The 19,669-nt window shown below is 41.5% G+C and overlaps 1 protein-coding gene across 10 annotated transcripts in view; it reads right to left on the bottom strand.

Moving 5' to 3' along the window:
• LOC102906308 (cyclic AMP-dependent transcription factor ATF-7) overlaps positions 1 to 19,669 on the bottom strand; it is a 101,546-nt gene that overhangs the window by 16,677 nt on the left and 65,200 nt on the right. For all 10 annotated transcript variants that reach the window (XR_013046601.1, XR_013046600.1, XR_013046599.1 and 7 more), the window contains exons 3-7: positions 14,836 to 14,932; positions 9,225 to 9,343; positions 5,051 to 5,188; positions 1,405 to 1,562; positions 212 to 311 (exon numbers count right to left, since the gene is read on the bottom strand). Coding sequence is in view for 7 of the 10 variants with exons in the window: in XM_006981819.4 (XP_006981881.1) it covers positions 212 to 311; positions 1,405 to 1,562; positions 5,051 to 5,188; positions 9,225 to 9,343; positions 14,836 to 14,932 (612 nt within the window). In the remaining 3 variants the exon portion in view is untranslated. The remainder of the gene's footprint in view (positions 1 to 211; positions 312 to 1,404; positions 1,563 to 5,050; positions 5,189 to 9,224; positions 9,344 to 14,835; positions 14,933 to 19,669) is intronic.

Here is a 19,669-nt window from a genome sequence, read left to right on the forward strand (position 1 = left end):
TGACTAGCAGCCAACTGTCCAGATGAGTCTTTGTCTAGTGTCTCACAGTGCTGGACTGGCAGAGCGGAGTGAAGAGTTTGGGCAGACTGCCATACACAACTAATACAGTCCAGGCCCACATTTCCCTGGGGATCCTCTGGTTATGACCATTCATGTAGAAAGGAGGGATCAGTGTGCTGGTAGGTTTGGCTACCCCAACTACAAAGCTTACCGAAATAACAGAAGGCATCTGTACTGGAGGCCCTGGCAGCACAGGCATGGTCTGTCCATTAGCAAGATGCATGACGAGAGGGAGGGAGCCAGTAGGAGATCTGTAGGGACAGGAAGGGAAATGTCACAGTCTTGACCTTTTGCCTATTGGTCTTCCTCCTATAATTAGAAGATTTTTTTTTTAATAGTCTTTTCATTAGGGAAGGTATAGAGCAGCACTATAAAATCTTGACATCCTATTGAACATGGGAAAAACAGAGGAAAATGGCAGTGTGGTCCGCTCCCCCCCCCAAGGTTTTAACAAAATTACCTTAGAACATGTTAGACAAGTCCTAGTCTACTTGCCTTAGCCTGAAAAGATTTGGTGGTTTTTTTGGTGCTGGGATTAATAGGGCCTTAGACATGCTGAGGAAGTGTTCTACTACTGAGCTACATTTCCAGTCCCACAGTCTGGCGAAAACCTTACACCTTTCAAGTTAATCACATTTAATGGCTGGGAGGTAACTCAATTAGGAATTTGGGAAGATTAAACAAACATCTGCTCCAGCAAATAAGTTTTTTGAAGATGTTTTATTTTTGGAAACAATCTTAATAACGCATTCTCTTGGACATGTACAAATAAATCCCTGGAGCCAGCTTCAGTAGCATTTACCTCTAACCCTGGCAACCAGGAGGCAGAAGCAGGATGATTGGCTACTTAGAAAGACTGTGTCTCAAAACAACAACAAATCTGAGAACAACAATAGAACAGTTTCTATTTTTATCAAAATCTTTCAAAACATAGAGATTCAGAAGGGCTGGAGATGGTTCTTCATATATTACAAAAGAGATTAAGTTCAGTTTACAGCATCCACGTCGGGCAGCTCACAACTCCAGCTCCTAGGGATCTGACAATGCCTCTGGTCTCTGAGGGGCACCTGTACTTATGTGAACATACCCAGAGGAAGTCATACACATCTACACATAATTTTAAAAGATAATTAAAAATAAATCTATGTTAAAAAAAAAAAGCCAAGTGGTGGTGGCACACACTTTAATCTCAGCACTCAGGAGGCCAAGGAGGGCGGATCTCTGAGTTCAAAGCCAGGTCAGTCTACAGAGCCAGTTTCAGGAAAGCCAGGGCTACACAGAAAAATTGTTTCCAAACACCAAAGGAAATCCAGGTTCCACAGTTTCTCTTTCTCTCCTACTTACCCCATTTGCCTGTTAGATGGTGGAGCCTGTGTGATGACAGAGGTTGGGGAAGGAAGAGTTGGATGAAGTGGATCATAACCTAAGTGAAGAGGCAGGGAGCCAGGACGCACAATGGTGGGTGTAGGGGTAGAAATCACAACAGGTTTTGTGGCAACTTCCTAGGGAGAGGAGAAAACAAATTTCAAAATGCTTTAAGAACTGTGTATAGGGATACACAGTTGGTACTTTCATTGAAAGAGCATTAGTTATAAATAATCATGACCCAATTCCATCACCGTCATGTACCCATACTTCACCCGCTCAGGAATGATGATTTAAGATCATTTGGACAGTCATTTGAAATTTTTGAAGAATGCTATACCATATAACACTACAGTATCATGTAAATCCTAGGGATTTTCTACACTATAAATACTCTCATTTTAAATAGTACTGAAGTGTCCTGTGACCTTCAATGAGAACAGAAGGTATACTGGTGGTGGGACAATCCAGTGTTTCCAACAGACTTCATTAAACAGGGTCTTGAGAAACTTACACAGCTATCAGACCGAAATAAAACACAAGGCTTCTCACTGTTAATCAGTAAGGATCTTAAGACTGTCAGTGGCCATACTGGTCTTGAGAGCATCTCTCCAGAAATTAGCTGCCTATAGAAAGGGGAGGGAAGGAGATAGCTAATGTTTATGAAGAAGGTAGTTTTGAGAACTTAAGTCAAATTTGAAGACAAGCAAGACAATGTATAGATACTCTGTATGGTGGTGCACACCTGTAATCCCAGTAGAGGCAGAGGCAGGCAGATCTCTGAGTTTGAGGCCAGCCTGGTCTACAGAGTGAGTTCCAGGACAGCCAGGGCTGTTACACAGAGAAACTAAACCAAACCAAAACAAAATGAGCCAGGTGTGGTGGAGGACGCCTGTATTGCAGCACTTGGAAAGCTGAGGCAGGAGTATTATTGTGAGTTGAAGTGCAGCCTGGGCTATATTATGAGACTATCTCAAAAAAAAAAAAAGTTTAAAACAAAATAACAACCAAAAGTAAATACTCTAACAAATAATCCCTTTAAGTTATTTCCCTCTGGGAGGATTTTTTTTCCTAATAGTTTAATGTCTTGTGCTGGATACTTTTATGACAACTTGACACACTATAAATACTCTCCGTCCCATTGTGGGTGGGGCCATCCCTGAGCTGGTGGTGGTTCTGGATTCTACAAGAGTAAGTCATGAGGAGCAAGCCAGTAAGCAGCATCCTCCATGGCTTCTGCATCAGCCCCTGCCTCCAGGTTCCTGCCCTGTGTGAGTTCCTGTCTTGACTTCCTCTGATGATGAACTGTGGTGTGGAGTGTAAGCCAAACACACCCTTTCCTCCCTAAGTTGCTTTGGTCACAGTGCTTCCTCACAGCAATAGTCACCCTAACTAAAAGACATGTGCAATCAATGAATTACATGGTTTTATCTTTTTTACTTATTTCTTTGTGGTTGGAGGCTTGTGGAAATCAGAAGGCAACTTACAAGAAGTCAGTTCTTTCCTTCCATCATGCAGGTCCTGGGGCTCAAACTCAGGTTGTCAGAAGATACCTTTACCTGCTGAGCCATCCAGCTGGCCTTTTTATTTTTTCTTTGAGACAAGCTCTTATGCAGGCCAATTTAGGCTGGCTTTGAACTCACCAAGTAACCAACCATAACCCAGAACTCCTGATCTTTCTGTCTCCACCTTCCAAGTGTTTGGATGTTAGGTGTGTACCACCATGCCTAGCTTCTCTTTTTTTATTTTCTTTTTAAAAAACAAAAATGCAGGGTCTTACTACGTACCCCTGACTCAGAATTCACTATATAAAACAGGCTGGCCTTAAATTCACAGAGATCCACCTACCTTTGACCCTCAAGTGCTGTAGTTAAAAGCATGTGCCACCATACCTGACTTCTTTTTTACTTACTGAAGTACAACTACTCTCAAGTCATTACAGTGAAACTACTTTTGCATAAGCAAAATCAGGATGGAGACCATTTCCAGCACCCGAGAAGATGTCCCTGTGTCTTTTCCTAATTCACACTCTTCCATCATGAGAGGTGCTCACTACTCTATTTATCCTCTTTCCCTTTTTGTCCCCTTCATGGGATCCTCTTTGTGATAGCATCTTGCTGTGTTCCCCAGGCTGGTCTCAAATTCCTGAGGCTCAAGTAATCCTCCCATCTCACCCTTGTTAGCAGCTGGCACTGCAGGTATACACCACCACACTATTCTGAGATCTTCCATCAAATAATTTTACATCTTCTTGGACCTCCTGTAAATGGAACCATGCAGTATGTACTTTTGTGTCTTTTTTGTTATTCAATGTTTGTGAAATTTAGCATATTGGTATGTATTCCTTCCAACCATCTATCTGCCCACCTTCCCTTCATTCCTCCTGCCCCTCTCTCCTCTTTCTTTCTGTGGTACTCAGGATTGAGCCCACAGCCTTACACAGGATAGGCAGATGCTCTACCACTAAATTTCATCCTCAGCCTAGTTCATCCAATGCTATATCATATTCTACTTTAGAAAATCTTAGTATGTACTGTGAAATATTCCTTTACACTGTGTGAATATATGTCACTGTGATTGGTTTAATAAAGAAGCTGACTGGCCAATAGCTGAACAAAATAAGTTTAGGCAGGAGAGCCAGAATAGGAGAATTCTGGGATGAAGAAGGGTGGAGTCAGGGGAGTCGCCAGAGATGCAGAGAGAGAAACAAGATGGGAATGCCACACTGAAAAAAGGTACCAAGCCATGTGGCAAAGCATAGATAAGAAATATGGGTTAACATAAATGTAAGAGCTAACTAGTAACAAGCCTGAGCTATTGGCTGAACATCTGTAATTAGTATTAAGTCTCCATGTTGGTTATTTGGGAAGTGGTGGCACAGAAACTTCTTCCTACAAGTATGTATGTGGTATATGTATGTTTGTGTGTGAATGTGGTCATGTGGAAGTCAGGGAACAACTACTGGGTTTGGTCCTCCCCTTCATTCTTATTTTGAGACAGGGGCTCTTCTTTTACCACTATAAACACCAGGCTAGGTAGCTTCCAAGGGTATTTTTCTATCTATCTGTACCTGCCATCTCATAGCAGGAGCACTTGAATCATGGGCACATACCTGGGGAGTATGTTTACCTGGAAGTTCTGGATGTGAACTTGAGTTCACATGCTTGTGTAACAAGCACTTTTACCTACTAAGCTATCTTTCCAGCTCCCAGACACTTTTAAAAAAAATGAATAAAATTTCTATGAACATTCTTACTTATTTCTACTGGTACACATACAAACTAAACTCTCTTCAATTTAGAGTTGGAAGTATGATTGATGAATGACTGAATAGGTGTAATTTATTTACATTGCTTAAATATTTAAGATTCTTTTCAAACTATGTATAGAAATACGCATCCATAATCCTAGCACTTTGGAGACTAGGGCAGGAGGGTTAAGTTCACATCCAGCCTGGGCTACATCAATGAGATGCTGTTAAAAAATGGCAGGGGTGGGGGGGGGGGAGAAGAAATGAAAAGAGGAAAAGAAAAAAACATTCATTCTTTTGAATCCAATCAATCCTCCTTATACCATTTATGGATCAAAATGAACATTGGGGATGACTTCTGGGAGACAATTTTACCTTCTCCTTCAGTGGTGGGGAACAGGGGCTAGAGGCAGGGCTGTCGGGGGGCGATGAGTCTACCTCCACCGGCTCCTCCTCCTTGATTTTGATGTCTGGTGTAGAAGGCAGAGACATGTCAAGAGGCCCAGCAGCACCCTGTTGGGAAAACAGTAAATGGAATTCAGTTTCAGGATGCTTGTAAGCAGATAAGGGCATTTGCCTCACCGAGTTCAGCTCTTGGTCAAAGCACTGAACTGCAAATGCCAAAGAAACATGGACTCATGCTTCATGTAGACTCTGGCCAAGTCACAAAATGAAGAGAAGATCAGCTGCAAGCAAGTACTTATAATGCCTAAAAACATGTAAAATAAATGCCACTTAAATCCATGCAAATATTACATTTATAATATTTTTCCCCAGCAAAGTATAAAGACTCCTGAATCAATTACCTATCAATTTCCAACCAGCTTTGCTGGTCATTGGAAAGCTGTGAACACTATCTCTGCCAATCAGAATGCCTTAGTTAACCAGTTACCAAAAGCAACAGAAGACAAACTACCTATTAAACTATTGCAAACAAGATAGAAAAGATCTTTTCTGGAGGAACCTGCCATGCTAGACGGTGATCACAATCTGTTTAGGGCTGGAGGCTAGAAACTTCAGGCATAGAGGGTTTGGGGATAACCAAGAAAGGAAAGGCTGGTCATCTCATCAATGAAAAAAATTAGAACTTGGTCTTAGAGGCAGTACCAGAGAAACCAGAAAGTAAAGAACTTTCCTGGCAGAGGTACGACTGCCTGACTTAACTGGAGCTATAAACGGCTTTGCAGGAGATCGTATACCATCTGAGATAACAAGCCTGACATTGTACCATGACAAAAAGGTTGGCCTTGCAGTTCAGTTTCATGTCAAAGTAGAGTCTTTATTCTCTTCTTCCTGTATCCTAGGTTTCTTGGTGAAAGGGGAGTTTGTTCCTACCCCTTCCTTACCCAACCCCAGACATGGTCTCAACTATGTATCTTAGGCTAGCCTTGAACTTATGATCTTTCCACCTCCATGTCCCAAGTGCTAGGATGACAGGTGTACACCATTACTCCCTACCTTGACCCCTGAAGCCTCAGCAGCAAACTAATCCAGTGGGTTGTAATAAAGAGGTGGCAATGGTTCTGCTCCACTTGACAAGGGTGAGAAACACCAAAGGGTTTTATTTCTGCTTCACTTTTTCTACATTGCTAAATGTCAGAGCCAATTCAGCTCATTCTGAGACAGTGATGGGAAGGGAAGCTGCAAAGAAAAAACAACTTCCTTTAGAATTCCCAAGAGGCATCTCCTATAAAAATTGTGGTTTAGGCAAGTTTCAGGATCATTAAATACCCCTGGAGATAATACTCAACTCCATCTGTGCTTCTCATCAAGGGGAAGTAAAGACCACCCCTGAATAGACAGAGAGAAACACCGAAGGACACTAAGGAAAGTGTCAAGTGAGCTGAAAATGTCAGCAGGAAAGATAAAGCAGTGAAGCAGGAAAACTTCAAAATTTTTAAATTCTATTTCTTTCTTCATCTTATTTATTTAGTGTGTGTACATGTCTGTGATCACGTGTGTGCTACAGTGTGCATGTGAAAGTTGTAGGACAACTTTTGAGAGCCAGTTCTCTCCTTTGTTTCTTATTTTATGTGTATGTATGCTTTGCTTGCATGCATGTTTGTGCACCACTTGTGTGCCCGGTGCCCAAGGAGGCCAGAAGAGGGTGTCAGATCCCCTGGAACCGGAGTTACAGATGGTTTTAAGCCACCAGGTGGGTGCTGGGAATCACATCCAGCAGCAAGTGCTTTTACCTGCTAAGCCGTCTCTCTAGTTCCAATCATCCCCTTTCACTGTGTGGGTCCTGAGATCAAACTCCGATCATCGTTTGGTGGTGAGTGCTTTATCTGCATCTTGCCAACCCAGGGAAGTTATTTTTCTTGAATTTGCCTATTGAGCTTGATATACCAGGTGTGATGTATAAATGTAGTTCCAGCACTTGGAAGGCTGACATATAAAGACCAGGAGTTGAGGCAGGGTTTTTCTCTGTGTAGCCCTGGCTGTCCTGGAACTAACTCTGTAGACCAGGCTGTCCTCAAAATCACAGAGATCTGCCTGCCTCTGCCTCTCGAGTGCTGGGATTAAAAGTATGTGCCACCACTGCTCAGCTTGAAACAGAGTTTTACTATGTAGCCTAGAACTCGTTATGCAGCCAAATTTAAGATAATCCTGCCTCAGCTTGCTAAGTGCTGGGATTACAACTATATACAACCATTCCTGGCATGTAATCCCTCTTTTATTAAAAACAAACAAACAAACAAACACAAAAAACCAACTTTGAAGTCTTTCAAGACTGTACTTTTGTTCATATTAAATCTCTATTCTAAGCAAAAACTTTCTCAATTTCTTGAAATGTTCCCAAAGTGACCTAACTTCTTTCATCATCCTGACTGATCTTCTTTGCAAGGTTATAAGAACAACCTTATTTTATTTTGAGACAGTCTCAAACTTGTGATCCTCCTGCCTTAGCCTCTTAAGTGTGGCAAATATAGATGTGTGCCATCACACTCAGCTAAAAACATTTTTCTTTAATGCACTAGGTCAGTGGTTCTCACCCTGTGGATCGTTTGGGGATTGACCAACCCTTTCATAGGGGTTGCATATCAGATATCCTGCATACTAGATATTTACATTACATTTCATAATAGTAGCAAATTAGTTATGAAGTAGCAATGGAAATAATTTTATGGTTGGGGGTCACCACAACAGGAGGAACTGTACTAAAGGGTCACAGCATTAGGAAGGTTGAGAACCACTGCCCCAGGTATTATCAAGTAGCACTAGGAAGCTACTTGAATGCAAAACCACACACAGGGAAACAAAAAAGAGAGGAAATTCAACACATTAGTTGGCTGGAAAACTGAATAAAAATAACACAAGTAAGTCTTTTTTTTTTTTTTTTTAAAGATTTATTTATTTATTATGTATACAGCGTATATGACTGCAGGCCAGAAGAGGGCACCAGATCTCATTACAGGTGGTTGTGAGCCACCATGTGGTTGCTGGGAATTGAACTCAGGACCTCTGGAAGAGCAGTCAGTGCTCTTAACCTCTGAGCCATCTCTCCAGCCACAAGTAAGTCTTTAATCCCAGCACTCAGGAGGCAGAGGCAGGTAGATGTCTATGAATTTGAGGCCAGCCAGGGCTACATAGCAATGAGACCCTGCCTCAAAAAAAGTGAATAAATCAATGAATGAATGAATGAATAAAAAACTGCCCAATCAGTTTATAAACAGTGGTACTTGTTTTCTTATACTGGGGTGGCGGTGTGTGAGCTCAGGCCCTTGCATGTGTTAGCACTCTAGCCACTCCCAAAGATAATTTGAATAAAAAATTACCTAATAAAACCTGAGTAACTCATACTTTTGTCTGGTTGTTTGAGTCAGTGTCTCTGTAGTTTAAGCTGGAACTTACTATATAGCACGGTCTGACTTTGAATCTTTTGTAAACCTCTGCCTCAACCTCCCAATTCATCTTCTTCAAAACTTTTGTTATTTTTTATGTGTACAATATGTGTATATTCATGCTACAGGAAGCCAGAAGTGTGTGCCAGATCTCCTGGAGTGGTTGTGAGCTGCCAGCATGGGTGTTGGGAACTGAATCTGGGTACTCTGTAAGAGCAACAAGCACTTTTAACCACTGAGCTATCTCTCTAGCCCTGTCATATTCTTTTAACATCGTCCACATATTTACAAGGGAAACAAAGAGATTACTTAGAGGACTGTCAGAAAAGTAATTATGATCTGAGTTAAGACCCCAGCACCCACAACTGATGGTAGATGTTAGCATCTCCCTGACGCTAGGTGTTAAATGTGGTAGCACATGCTTGTCAGCCCAGGCCTCGATAAAATGAAGCAAGGGGATCACCATGAGCTTGAGGTTTTCCTGGCTACAAAGTGACATAGAGGCTATCCCCAACTACATGGTGAGACCTGTCTTACCTTTGCCCCTAAGACCTGGATGAGTGGCTAGGCTTACTGAGTACTGTCTAATTTTATAGAACTAATTCCATGATTTGGGATTTTAACCAGTCAAGCAAATTATCTCAAGGCACAACGAAAATAGCCTAAGTCTAACCACTACCAGTATTTTTTTCAGTCATACTTACCTTTTTTTCATCTTCATCTGCAGCTTTCTTAAATTCATGTTCAAAGGAACTAGCTAGTTCATTGAAGAGCCCCACCTCCTCACAGTTCTTCAGGAATCTAGTCGGAGTAGGCGTTTGATCTGTAGACATAAAAAGAAAAGGAAAATGTGTTTTAGTTTTAATATAAGATTAAAACGACAGTACACAGAGATTGTATTTTTATTCTTCTGTATGGAGATGAAGAGTCTATGTTGGGGTAAATGGGCTTTTTTTTGAGTTTTAGTGGATGGATGGTGGTTCTAAGCTACCAGAGGGTGTCTGTGTTGTGTTGTCTCGGGGCTAGCCGGGGAAAGACAGGACAATGTGCTGTGTGACCAGCCGCACGCTCGCGTTCTCTTAACGGTGGGTTTGTATCTTTCACCCTCAATGAAAACACAACCCCAATCAAACAAACCACTCATCAAAGTAAAGATTTGGGGCGGGCAGCGGTGGCGCACACCTTTAATCCCAGCACTCGGGAGGCAGAGCCAGGCAGATCTCTGTGAGTTTGAGGCCAGCCTGGGCTACTGAGTGAGATCCAGGAAAGGTGCAAAGCTACACAGAGAAGCCCTGTCTTGAAAAATCAAAAAAAAAAAAAAAAAAAAAAAAAAAAAAAAAAAAAGTAAAGATTCATGAAACCTCTAGATTTGAAAATTAAAGTTAAGCCAAGTTAAGTACTGTTTCCCTTCTAAACACACACCCTGCCAGGTCTGCAGTGAGTATATAGAATCAGATGGGTGTTAAAATCTGACAGAGAACAAACTGAGGATCAGACTGCTGAGTTTGCTCACTAAAGCTACCTAATAAGGAATGGTGTCTGCCTTTCACTGAGGTCTGTTCCTTTCTGAAGCCATTCTAAGCAAATCTAGGGACTAGGGAGCAAGACAGTAATATCATGAGTTACAAAAGGAAATGACAAACAATAGGGCTTATTTCATAGAGACATAGGCCCAGAGCAAATTCCGGAAACCAGGCTATTTGGTTTAGATTTGCTGGTCAAAATATCCCCACAGGGGCTGTGCAAAACTTTTTCTCAACACACTGCCTCTGCTTTTTCTTTTTTTTTTTTTGGAGAAAAGCCCAGGTTATCCTGGAATTTACAGTTTTCTTGCCTCTACCTCCCAAGTGCTGGGATTACAGGAATGTACCACAAAGACTGGCTTCACTGCTCTTGAGGAGGTGAAACCTCTTCATAAACTACAGGAATTTTTCAAGTAACTCAAACTTCAGATCTTAGCTTGTCTCTCTCTCCCCTGCTTTGATAAAGTCGAGCCTTGTTCCCTGGGCCCCTAATTTGATTATGATGTTTTTCTTTGATGTGTTTATTACCTTAAGAATTCATCTATTCCAAACAACTAGACTGACTGATAGATAATGTTTCAGTTATATTTTAAGGAAAGACCTAGGGGTTAAAATTGTTCCTTTTAGCATGATTAATTGGAAATGTTCAGTGTGATTTTTCCATGGAAACATTTTTTTTTAAAAAAAAAAACTTAAATAAAACCTCTTCTGAATCAGTGTTTAGAAAAATTATCACTACCACCTAAAATAGTTTTAAAAGGTTCTTTGTCCACTTTGGTTGGCTAAAGATAAAGCCACTTTCCACATCAGAGTGAGGAGAGGTGGTGTCATCCTCAGCAAGGGCACACACATACAGCACAGCTCACACGGAACACAAGGGGCAACTTGAGGTAGAGTGCTGACAGAAGAAGAACTCTGACGCTTCTGGTGTGAGTCACACAAACTTCTCTTATACTCTGCTGCCCAGGCTCGTTTCTTGGCTTAATTTTAAAATCTCCCCTGGCTGGGTGGTGGTGGTGCACACCTTTAATCCCAGCACTTGGGAAGCAGAGACAGGTGAATCTCTGTGAGTTCGAGGCCAGCCTGGTCTACAGAGTGAGTTCCAGGAAAGGCGCAAAGCTATACAGAGAAACCCTGTCTTGAAAAACAAAACAAAACAAAACAAAACAAAAAAAAGAAAGAAAGAAAGAAAGAAAGAAAGAAAGAAAGAAAGAAAGAAAGAAAGAAAGAAAGAAAGAAAGAAAAATCTCCTGTGTACTAAACCTAATTCCTCATCTTCCAGGTAGCTTCTAACCTTCAACCGCTTCTGGTTCCTAAACAATCTAAAAATATATAAACAAACCTAGTCTGTTCTGATGATTCTCAAGTGTTTACTGAACACTTCTGTATGTTTTAGTGTTACATCCATAAACTTGGATGCATATTTGGAGGAGATAAAGGAATAGGCCAAACATAAGACATGGATCTTTCTATAGAGATTTAAGAGAATGCTTCTTAGTTAAGGAAACAAAACTAACATATGCAGCTAGCAATATACTGCTAAAGTAAGTGCTATTTGAGATGCAGAATGAAATTATTATAAAAACAAGTACACATTAACTACTAGGGTTGTTAGGCAAGATTTCAAGCAAGACTTGAGGTAAGTCTTGGAAAATGGTTTTGGAACTATAGAGGGAAGAGCAATTTTAAGAGCTAAGAAGAATAATGCTGGTGAAGGCATAGAGAAAGTCAAGAAATGGTCATCACACATGATTAGGAGAAAACAGTATGTTTAGGTGGTAAAGTTCACATTTTTTTTTTAAAGATTTGTTTATTTATTATGCATACAGTGTTCTGCCTGCATCTATCCCTACAGGCCAGAAGGGGGCGCCAGATCTCATTACAGATGGTTGTGAGCCACCATGTGGATGCTGGGAATTGAACTCAGGACCTTTGGAAGAACAGACAGTGCTCTTAACCTCTGAGCCATCTCTCCAACCCCCCACATTTTTTTTTTTTTCCCTGAGACAAGGTTTCTCTATGTAACTCTGGAGCCTGTCCTGGAACTCGCTCTGTAGACCAGGCTGACCTCAAATTAACAGAGATCTGCCTGGCTCTGCCTCCTGAGTGCTGGGATTAAAGGCATGTGCCATCACCATCTGGCTCAAGACTGTCATTTTATGCATATAACTTGCCTATAAAATTGGGAAAGTATGCCAGGTGGTAGTGGCGTATGCCTTTGATCCCAGCGCTTGGGAGGCAGAGGCAGGCAGATCTATATGAGTTTGAGGCCAGTCTAGGCTACAGAGTGAGGAAAGGCTCCAAAGCTATACAGAGAAACCCTGTCTCAAAAAAAAAAAAAAAAAATCGGTAAGTACCATGGGGCTAGGTTATGGGAATATTGAAAAGCCAGGTGTAAGTTAACCTTAAAGAGAAAGCATAATCAGAGATTGTGACCATAAGAACAGAATGTAAAGATTAGCTTTTTAAAAGCTTGCCAGATGGAGAAGAATGAGACCATTAAGGCCAGTGAGGCAACATCAAAGGAATACAAGCATAATGGGATTGGTGTCAGGAAGAAGAGGACTACTATGGTTTGTATGCTGCCCAAATATCCATGCGTAAACTGCTGGGTCTCAAGTCTTTGGTGGTATGGGACCTGTAAGAGATAGAACCCAATGGGAAACTTTAGGTCATTAGGAATGTTCTGTGGGCTTCTGTTCTCTTTTGTCTCTTTGATGGCCTAGCCCAAAAAACAGCTTTTTCTTCCACACACTCAACACTGTAATGTGCCAACTGACCACGGACAGAAGCCTCCAAAACTGAGCCAAAGTAATCTCCCATCTCTCTGTCTCTCATTTTCTTTCTCTCTCTCCTTTTTGATATAGACCAGGCCAGCCTTTAACTTGCTATGTAGCTGAGTATGGTCTTCAACTTTAGCTTTTCTTGCTTCTACTTCCCAAGTGCTTAAGGTTACAGGCATGTACCACCACACCCTGTTCAAACTTTTTCTACTTACAAGTTGATTTTTCTCAAGTTTGGCTCAGTGATAGAATGCTGGCTGATAAATGGAAGGACTAGAAGAGAAAAGATTGAGAGAAAAACTAAAACAACTCAAGACTGAGAGTTGGTACCAGTGAGTAACAGAGAGAGGGGCTGCTTTAGGAGACATGTTCAGTCACTGCAATGAAGATCTGAGTTACAGCCAATTCAAGGTGTCCAATAAGGGGCTGGAGTATATATGGCATACCTATACTGTGTCTTAACAGGAGAGAGAATCACCTGCCTACACAGGAAAGTTGAAGTCCCATGCATTGGTTTGAGCACTCCAGAACTGAATGCAAAGAGTAGAAAACATTTTCTCTGTCAAATACAGTGGCTCACACTTATAATCCCAGCTTCCAGGAAGTAAATGAAAGACAATTTCAAATTCCAACTGAGCCTGCGCTACACAGTGAGATCCAGTTTCAAAAAGGGGTGGATGGCTAGGTGACTCAGTAGTTAAGAGGACCCCAGTTTGGTTCCCTACACCCACAGCAGGCGGCTCACAAACAACTGTAACTCCAGCTCCAGGGGATCTGATTCCCTCTCTAGCTTCCACAGGTACCTACTCACACTCACTCCCCTTCCTCACAATATAAAATAAATACAGCAGGTTGTGGTGGTGCACGCCTTTAATTCTAGCATCCAGAAGGCAGAGGCAAGTGGCTCTCTATGAGTTCCAGGCTAACCTCATCTACATACTGAATTCCAGGCTAGCCAAAGCTTTGTAGTGAGACTCTGTCTTTAAAAAAATCATTGATATTGTTCCTGCTCATATCCTTTTCCCAGGGCTTACAAATTACAAATCTATAAGCTCCTAGAAAAGTAACTAGCCCATATAGCAGATGAGTAGCTATTCAATATGTGCTGAATTAATAAGGAGTTGGAGATGTAAAAGGGCAAGTCTTTTTCATCATATTTCTGTCTTCTTTTCCATGTCTAAGGTAACATTTTTGTGAGTAGTAAGTAATTAAAATACTTTAACTAGTTTACTGACTGATGTAATAACCATCAACTAAATACACTACTGATTAACTATTAAGCTAAATCTGTTAGGCACAGGTTAAACTAGAAGCTCTTATAGCAGCAAAAGAAAAAGCCTACTGTACTTTGCACATGTATCTATCTGCAAACTGTACAAAAGAACTACTGCAGGGCTTAGAAAAGTGCTAAGAATGCTCCCTTGAGTACGGTGCAAACAATATCTGCAACTGGAAAGAGGTTCCAGGTCATCCAAACTGGTTTAGGAAAGTCCCAGTGACTAAATGTCTTATTTGTGTTTTGGAAATGTGCCTTCAATGGTGTCTGAGTTCACAAGGGAAGTTGATTTCTGAACTGATAATCTGCCTGCTAGAGGAAAACTGATATCCAGTGGAAGAGAACCAGCCAGGCTAGCAGCTTTTTTGCCTTCTTTTGTTCACCTCTTCCACTGTGCGTAAGAAGATATGTCAATGGTGTCTTTTGTCTGTAGCTCTTCCAAACCCTTCATAAATAGAAGGCAAGGTGAGAATAGACTGAAAAGAAGGGAAGACAAAAATCTCAAAACACCTATCCTCGAAGGCCACAGAACACAAACATACTATTAAAAATAGAATGAAGGTGTAGTAGGAACCAGGGATCTGTTAGTGTTACTGATTCTCAATTAAATGCAGATCACAAAGGGGGTCTGGATGGGAGAAAGGGAGTGCAGCCCCCAGGCTATCTGGGCCCTGGGGTTCATCTGAACTGTTTGGTGACAGCAAAGCATGTGACTTTTGAGGGCAGCAAATACCTGCAATGATGACTGAGTCGGTCCGGGCTGGGCCAAATTTCAGGGTCATCTCATGCTTGTGTTTATGAACTGCCAGGTGGTCCTCGTTTGTAAATCTCTGAAATGAAACAGAAATGGAGATGTGAAAAAGGGAAGGGGGAAAACAACAGAACAAACCAACCCCTCCTGCATTCAGTGCTCTTTCCAAAGGGCCTGCCAAACAGAAACATGTTACAGAGACACTGGTCCTGCAAAGAGCGAATGGAAAAAGACAGAAAGAGGAAAGATGATGGAATGATAGAAGAGATGAAAAATAATGGCACTGAAGGCAGGGAAGAGAGGAGAGAGAGATCCCAGTATCAACTGCTTTCTCTCCTCAGGCACAAACAAGGAGAGTGGACAGATTGTTGGTGAGGTACAGTGTAAGTATGAAAAAACATTAAGGTAAACTTGTGAACAAGGGCAAAAAATTTTTAATAATAACAATAAAGAGAGAAGAAGAGAAAGACTGGGAACTCAGTGGTCATCACAAAAAACAGGAAATTTCAGAACGAAGCTCTCTGTGGTGGAGCTGAATTGTAGTATTTTATGAGGGGACTAACAGGGAGATAAATTATGCAGGATTAGGAGAACCATTTAACTTCCTGGCCCCCACAGTGCTGCAGCAGGCGCCTTTGCGGCTATTTGGCTCACAGTTTTAATGAGCCAGGACGGAACTGTAGATGACAGAGGCCCAATGGCCAGCAATAATGGCACACACCAGCCCCATTGGCCAAATGCTGTCTTCCTTCATCAGGCAGTCTGCCTGGGCTCCAGAAGCCATAAAGGGGCCAGTACAATGCTGCTGGCTGTATAATGACAAAATAAAAGTGCAAGCAAAAAAGAAAAAAAAATAAGGGTAGAGAGGAGCCTGTAGGCAGGATGAAAAAAAAGGAGACGTTATACCGATTTTTGTGTAGAGGTTTCAGTGACAGAACAATGAAGAGGTAAGACAAAGTCTACCCCGTTTATGACTAAGGCAAGGTTACTGGACAATAATTTATGGTGCTACTCTTTTAAAGGAAGAGGTAAAAGGAACAGATGAACAGCAGTAATTCAAAGTCCCTTTGAGGCCACTGGCCGTTCTTTCATTAGAACATCCGTGCCACAGAAACCGCCTGGACGCTGCAGGTTTCCACAGCCCCTTAGCAGAAAGGCTCTGAAACATGGTTCTAGTTGTCTTGTTTCTAAAAATAGTGACTGCTTAGTCTCTTGTTTTTACTTTTTTCATTAGATACATAACGTACCACTAAACAGCACACCTATAGCCCTTTATAAACATAAAGGAGTCGGTCCCATCCTAGCTCCCATATGGTCAGGTAACAACATCAAACTGGTCTTGGCTTCCTCATTTTACCCAAATTTTAAAGCTTTTTAAAATTTTATTTTGTGTGTGTGTGTGTGTGTGTGTGTGTGTGTGTGTGTGTGTGTGTGTGTGTGTATACCTAAATCCAGCATTAACAACTAAGATCCTTTCCCAGATAAAGCATATCAGCCTAAGGAGCATGATTCAAGTAAAAGAGATCCAGGACAAAATGGACATAGAAAGTCCCCTAAAGAAGCTCTGTGCATCAGCTTTTTCAATTATAGATTTGCCCCTAAGGGATAGGGTAGGAGAGCAATAGTTTGTTAACTGGGTTAAAAAAGTCACTGTAAGGATCTGGGCCTGCCACGTATTTGAAAAAGAGAATCAGTCAAATCTAGTTGGCAATAGAGAAAACAGCATTCTTTTATGGTGGGTATGAAGAGTAACATTAAATAGGCTTGTAGGTAGAAGTAATGTTATACTATAATAATCATTTAAAAAGTATTTTTATAAGCTGGGTGTGGTAGTGCACGCCTTTGATCATAACACTCAGGAGGCAATAAAGGCATACAAACAAAACATTCTTCTGTGTACAGTGTGGATATGAAGTATCCCCCAGCAGGCTCATGAATGCAGTGAAGGGAGAGGCTCTGGCTTAATCAGTGAATTAACCCACTGATAGATTCATAATTTGATGACATTTCTGAGAAGTGGCTGAAACTTCCAGCAGTAAGGTATCACTGGAGAAAGGAGGCATGTTACTGGACTTTTTATCACGTCACACACTTCTCCGTCCTTCTGTCTCCCAGCCACGGTTGAGGTGAGCAGCTCTACTCTATGGTGCCCTCCACTATGTCTTCTCGGCCATGATTCTCGGCCTCACTGCAGAACCACAGTGAAGAGATCAGCTGACCAAGGACGGGAAACTCTGACACTGCAGGCCAAAACAGATGCCACGGCTCTGATGAAAACCCTTAACTCACATACTCTGAGAGACAGACGCCACTGCTCTGATGAAAACACTCAACTCACATACTCCGAGACACAGATGCCACTGCTCTGATGAAAACACTCAACTTACATACTCTGAGGGACAGATGCCACTGCTCTGATGAAAACCCTTAACTTACATACTCTGAGAGACAGACGCCACTGCTCTGATGAAAACCCTTAACTCACATACTCCGAGAGACGGTTTGTCATCTTCACCAAACTACTGAAAGAGTAACAAACAAACAAACAAACAAAAACCAAACAAAGCAAAACCCTGACAAAATATAGTACACTTCAGGAAAAGCAATCTTTGGGGTTAATTTTAAGAAGCAGAACTAGCTTGATGTTGACTCTGATTACCTACCTTCTTTTTTGTTTGTTTGTTTTTTTAAGACAGGGTTTCATCGTGTAGTTTTGGTGCCTGTCCTGGATCTCGCTCTGTAAACCAGGCTGGCCTCAAACTCACAGAAATTCACCTGGCTCTACTTCCCAAGTGCTGGGACTAAAGGCGTGCGCCGCCGCGCCGCCACCGCCACCACCCGGCTGATTAACCTACCTTCTGCTGTTTCTGATATAGTTCTTGTCAATTATGGTAAAGGCAGGAGCAGCAGCTGACTGAAGCTTCTTGAAAGTGAGTGTCAATCTGGCTATTGTTTTACTTTATTTATTTATTTTTTGAGACAGGTTCTTACTGTGTACTTCTGGCTGCTCTGGAACTTGTGATGAGACCAGCTGGTCTCCATCTCTTGGAGATCTGCTCACCTTTGCCTCCCCAGTGCTGGGATTAAAGGAGTGTGCCACCGCTGCCTGGCCTGGATATTGTTTTAAATATTCTTTAGCTGAGCACAGTGGTATATGCCTTTAATCCCAGCACCTGGGAATCAAAGGAGGACAGATCTCTGTCTGAAGCCAGCCTGGTTTATTTATCGAGTTCCAGGCCAGCTAGGGCTGCACAGTGAGACCCAGTCTCCACCATCACGGTTCTTTTATTTTCTCTCATTTCTAATTACTTAATTTTTACACATATGGGTATTTTGCCTCCATGTATGTCTGTGCATCATATGTATGGGTGATGCCTGCAGAGGCCAGAAAATGACATTACGTGCCCTGGGACTGAAATTACAGATGGTTGTAAACTGCCATCTGAGTTCTGGGAACTGAACCTGAATCCTTTGCAAGAGCAGCCACTGCTCTTAACCATTGAGCCATCTCTCCAGGCCCTCTCACTTTTCCAAAAAGTTTAAATGTTTCTATTTTATGTGTGTAAGTGATTGGCTGCGTGTGTGTGTGTGTGTGTGTGTGTGTGTGTGTGTGTGTGTGTGTGTCTGTGTGTGACCTGTGTCTCTGGTGCTCCTGGGGGTCAGAAGAAGGCTTCTCTGAAACTGGAGTTAGAGATGGCTGTGAACTGCCACATGGGGGGTGGGAATGGAAATCCTCTGCAAGAGCAGCCAGTGTTCTTAACCACTGAAACTTCTCTCTAGCTCTATTTCCTTTCATTTATTACAAGTTAATACTTTAACAATTCTTTAAACCACAGGCTACAGGATATAGCTTGTGGTAGAGTATTTGTCTAGAATGCATGAATCCTTGGGTTTTCTCCACCAATGAAAAAAAATTTCTAGATCAGTTTGTCAACCAAAGCCCACCCCTGTCCCAGGGACTGAATTCTGAACTTCATACTTAGGAAATAATCTTTCTGAAAGCAATTTCTCAAATAGAATAGTAAAAACTATTGAGTGATTTAAAAATTTTTTTTTTTTTTTTTTTTTTTTTTTTGGTTTTTTTTTCGAGACAGGGTTTCTCTGTGTAGCTTTGCGCCTTTCCTGGAGCTCACTTGGTAGCCCAGGCTGGCCTCGAACTCACAAAGATCCGCCTGGCTCTGCCTCCCGAGTGCTGGGATTAAAGGCGTGCGCCACCACGCCCGGCCTGATTTAAAAATTTTTTGAGATTAATGAAAATGCTGATTATTCCACTGAATTTAAAACAAGTTGACAAGTTCCCTAAAAGATTTTCTTTTAAAATTATTTAAAAATCTACTCCCTATTCCTATTGTTAATACTCTTAGTAGTCTTCCTTTGTTCCTTTGATTAAGGTTTCAGTAAATAGCTACTCAGGAAACACTTTGACTGTAGGATAATTATTTTCAATAAATGTACTATAAGTATCTCCTAGGCAGTAGAGAGCTGATATTGTTCAAAATGGGGTTGGAAGAATTTGAATCATACTGGATTAGGAAGGCAATTTATTTGCTTAGTATATGATCTGTGTGAAAGTATAGACTTAAGTCTTACCTGCTTAAGTAATGAATGAGAGCAGTTTGTTGGTAAAAACAAGGAGGGCATTATATGCTAATTTGCACCCCATCCAGAGACCAAGATCCTTTAGATCTGATATGTACTATGCAATATAATACATGGTTACTGAACACTTGCAGTGTGACTTAATTTCTAATTTTTTTTTTAGAAAGTGTCTCACTGTGTAGCACAGGCTGGCTTCAAATTCCCAAGCCCTTTGCCT

This window comes from Peromyscus maniculatus, chromosome 20 (assembly GCF_049852395.1).
Source record: "Peromyscus maniculatus bairdii isolate BWxNUB_F1_BW_parent chromosome 20, HU_Pman_BW_mat_3.1, whole genome shotgun sequence".
Lineage (NCBI taxonomy): Eukaryota > Metazoa > Chordata > Mammalia > Rodentia > Cricetidae > Peromyscus > Peromyscus maniculatus.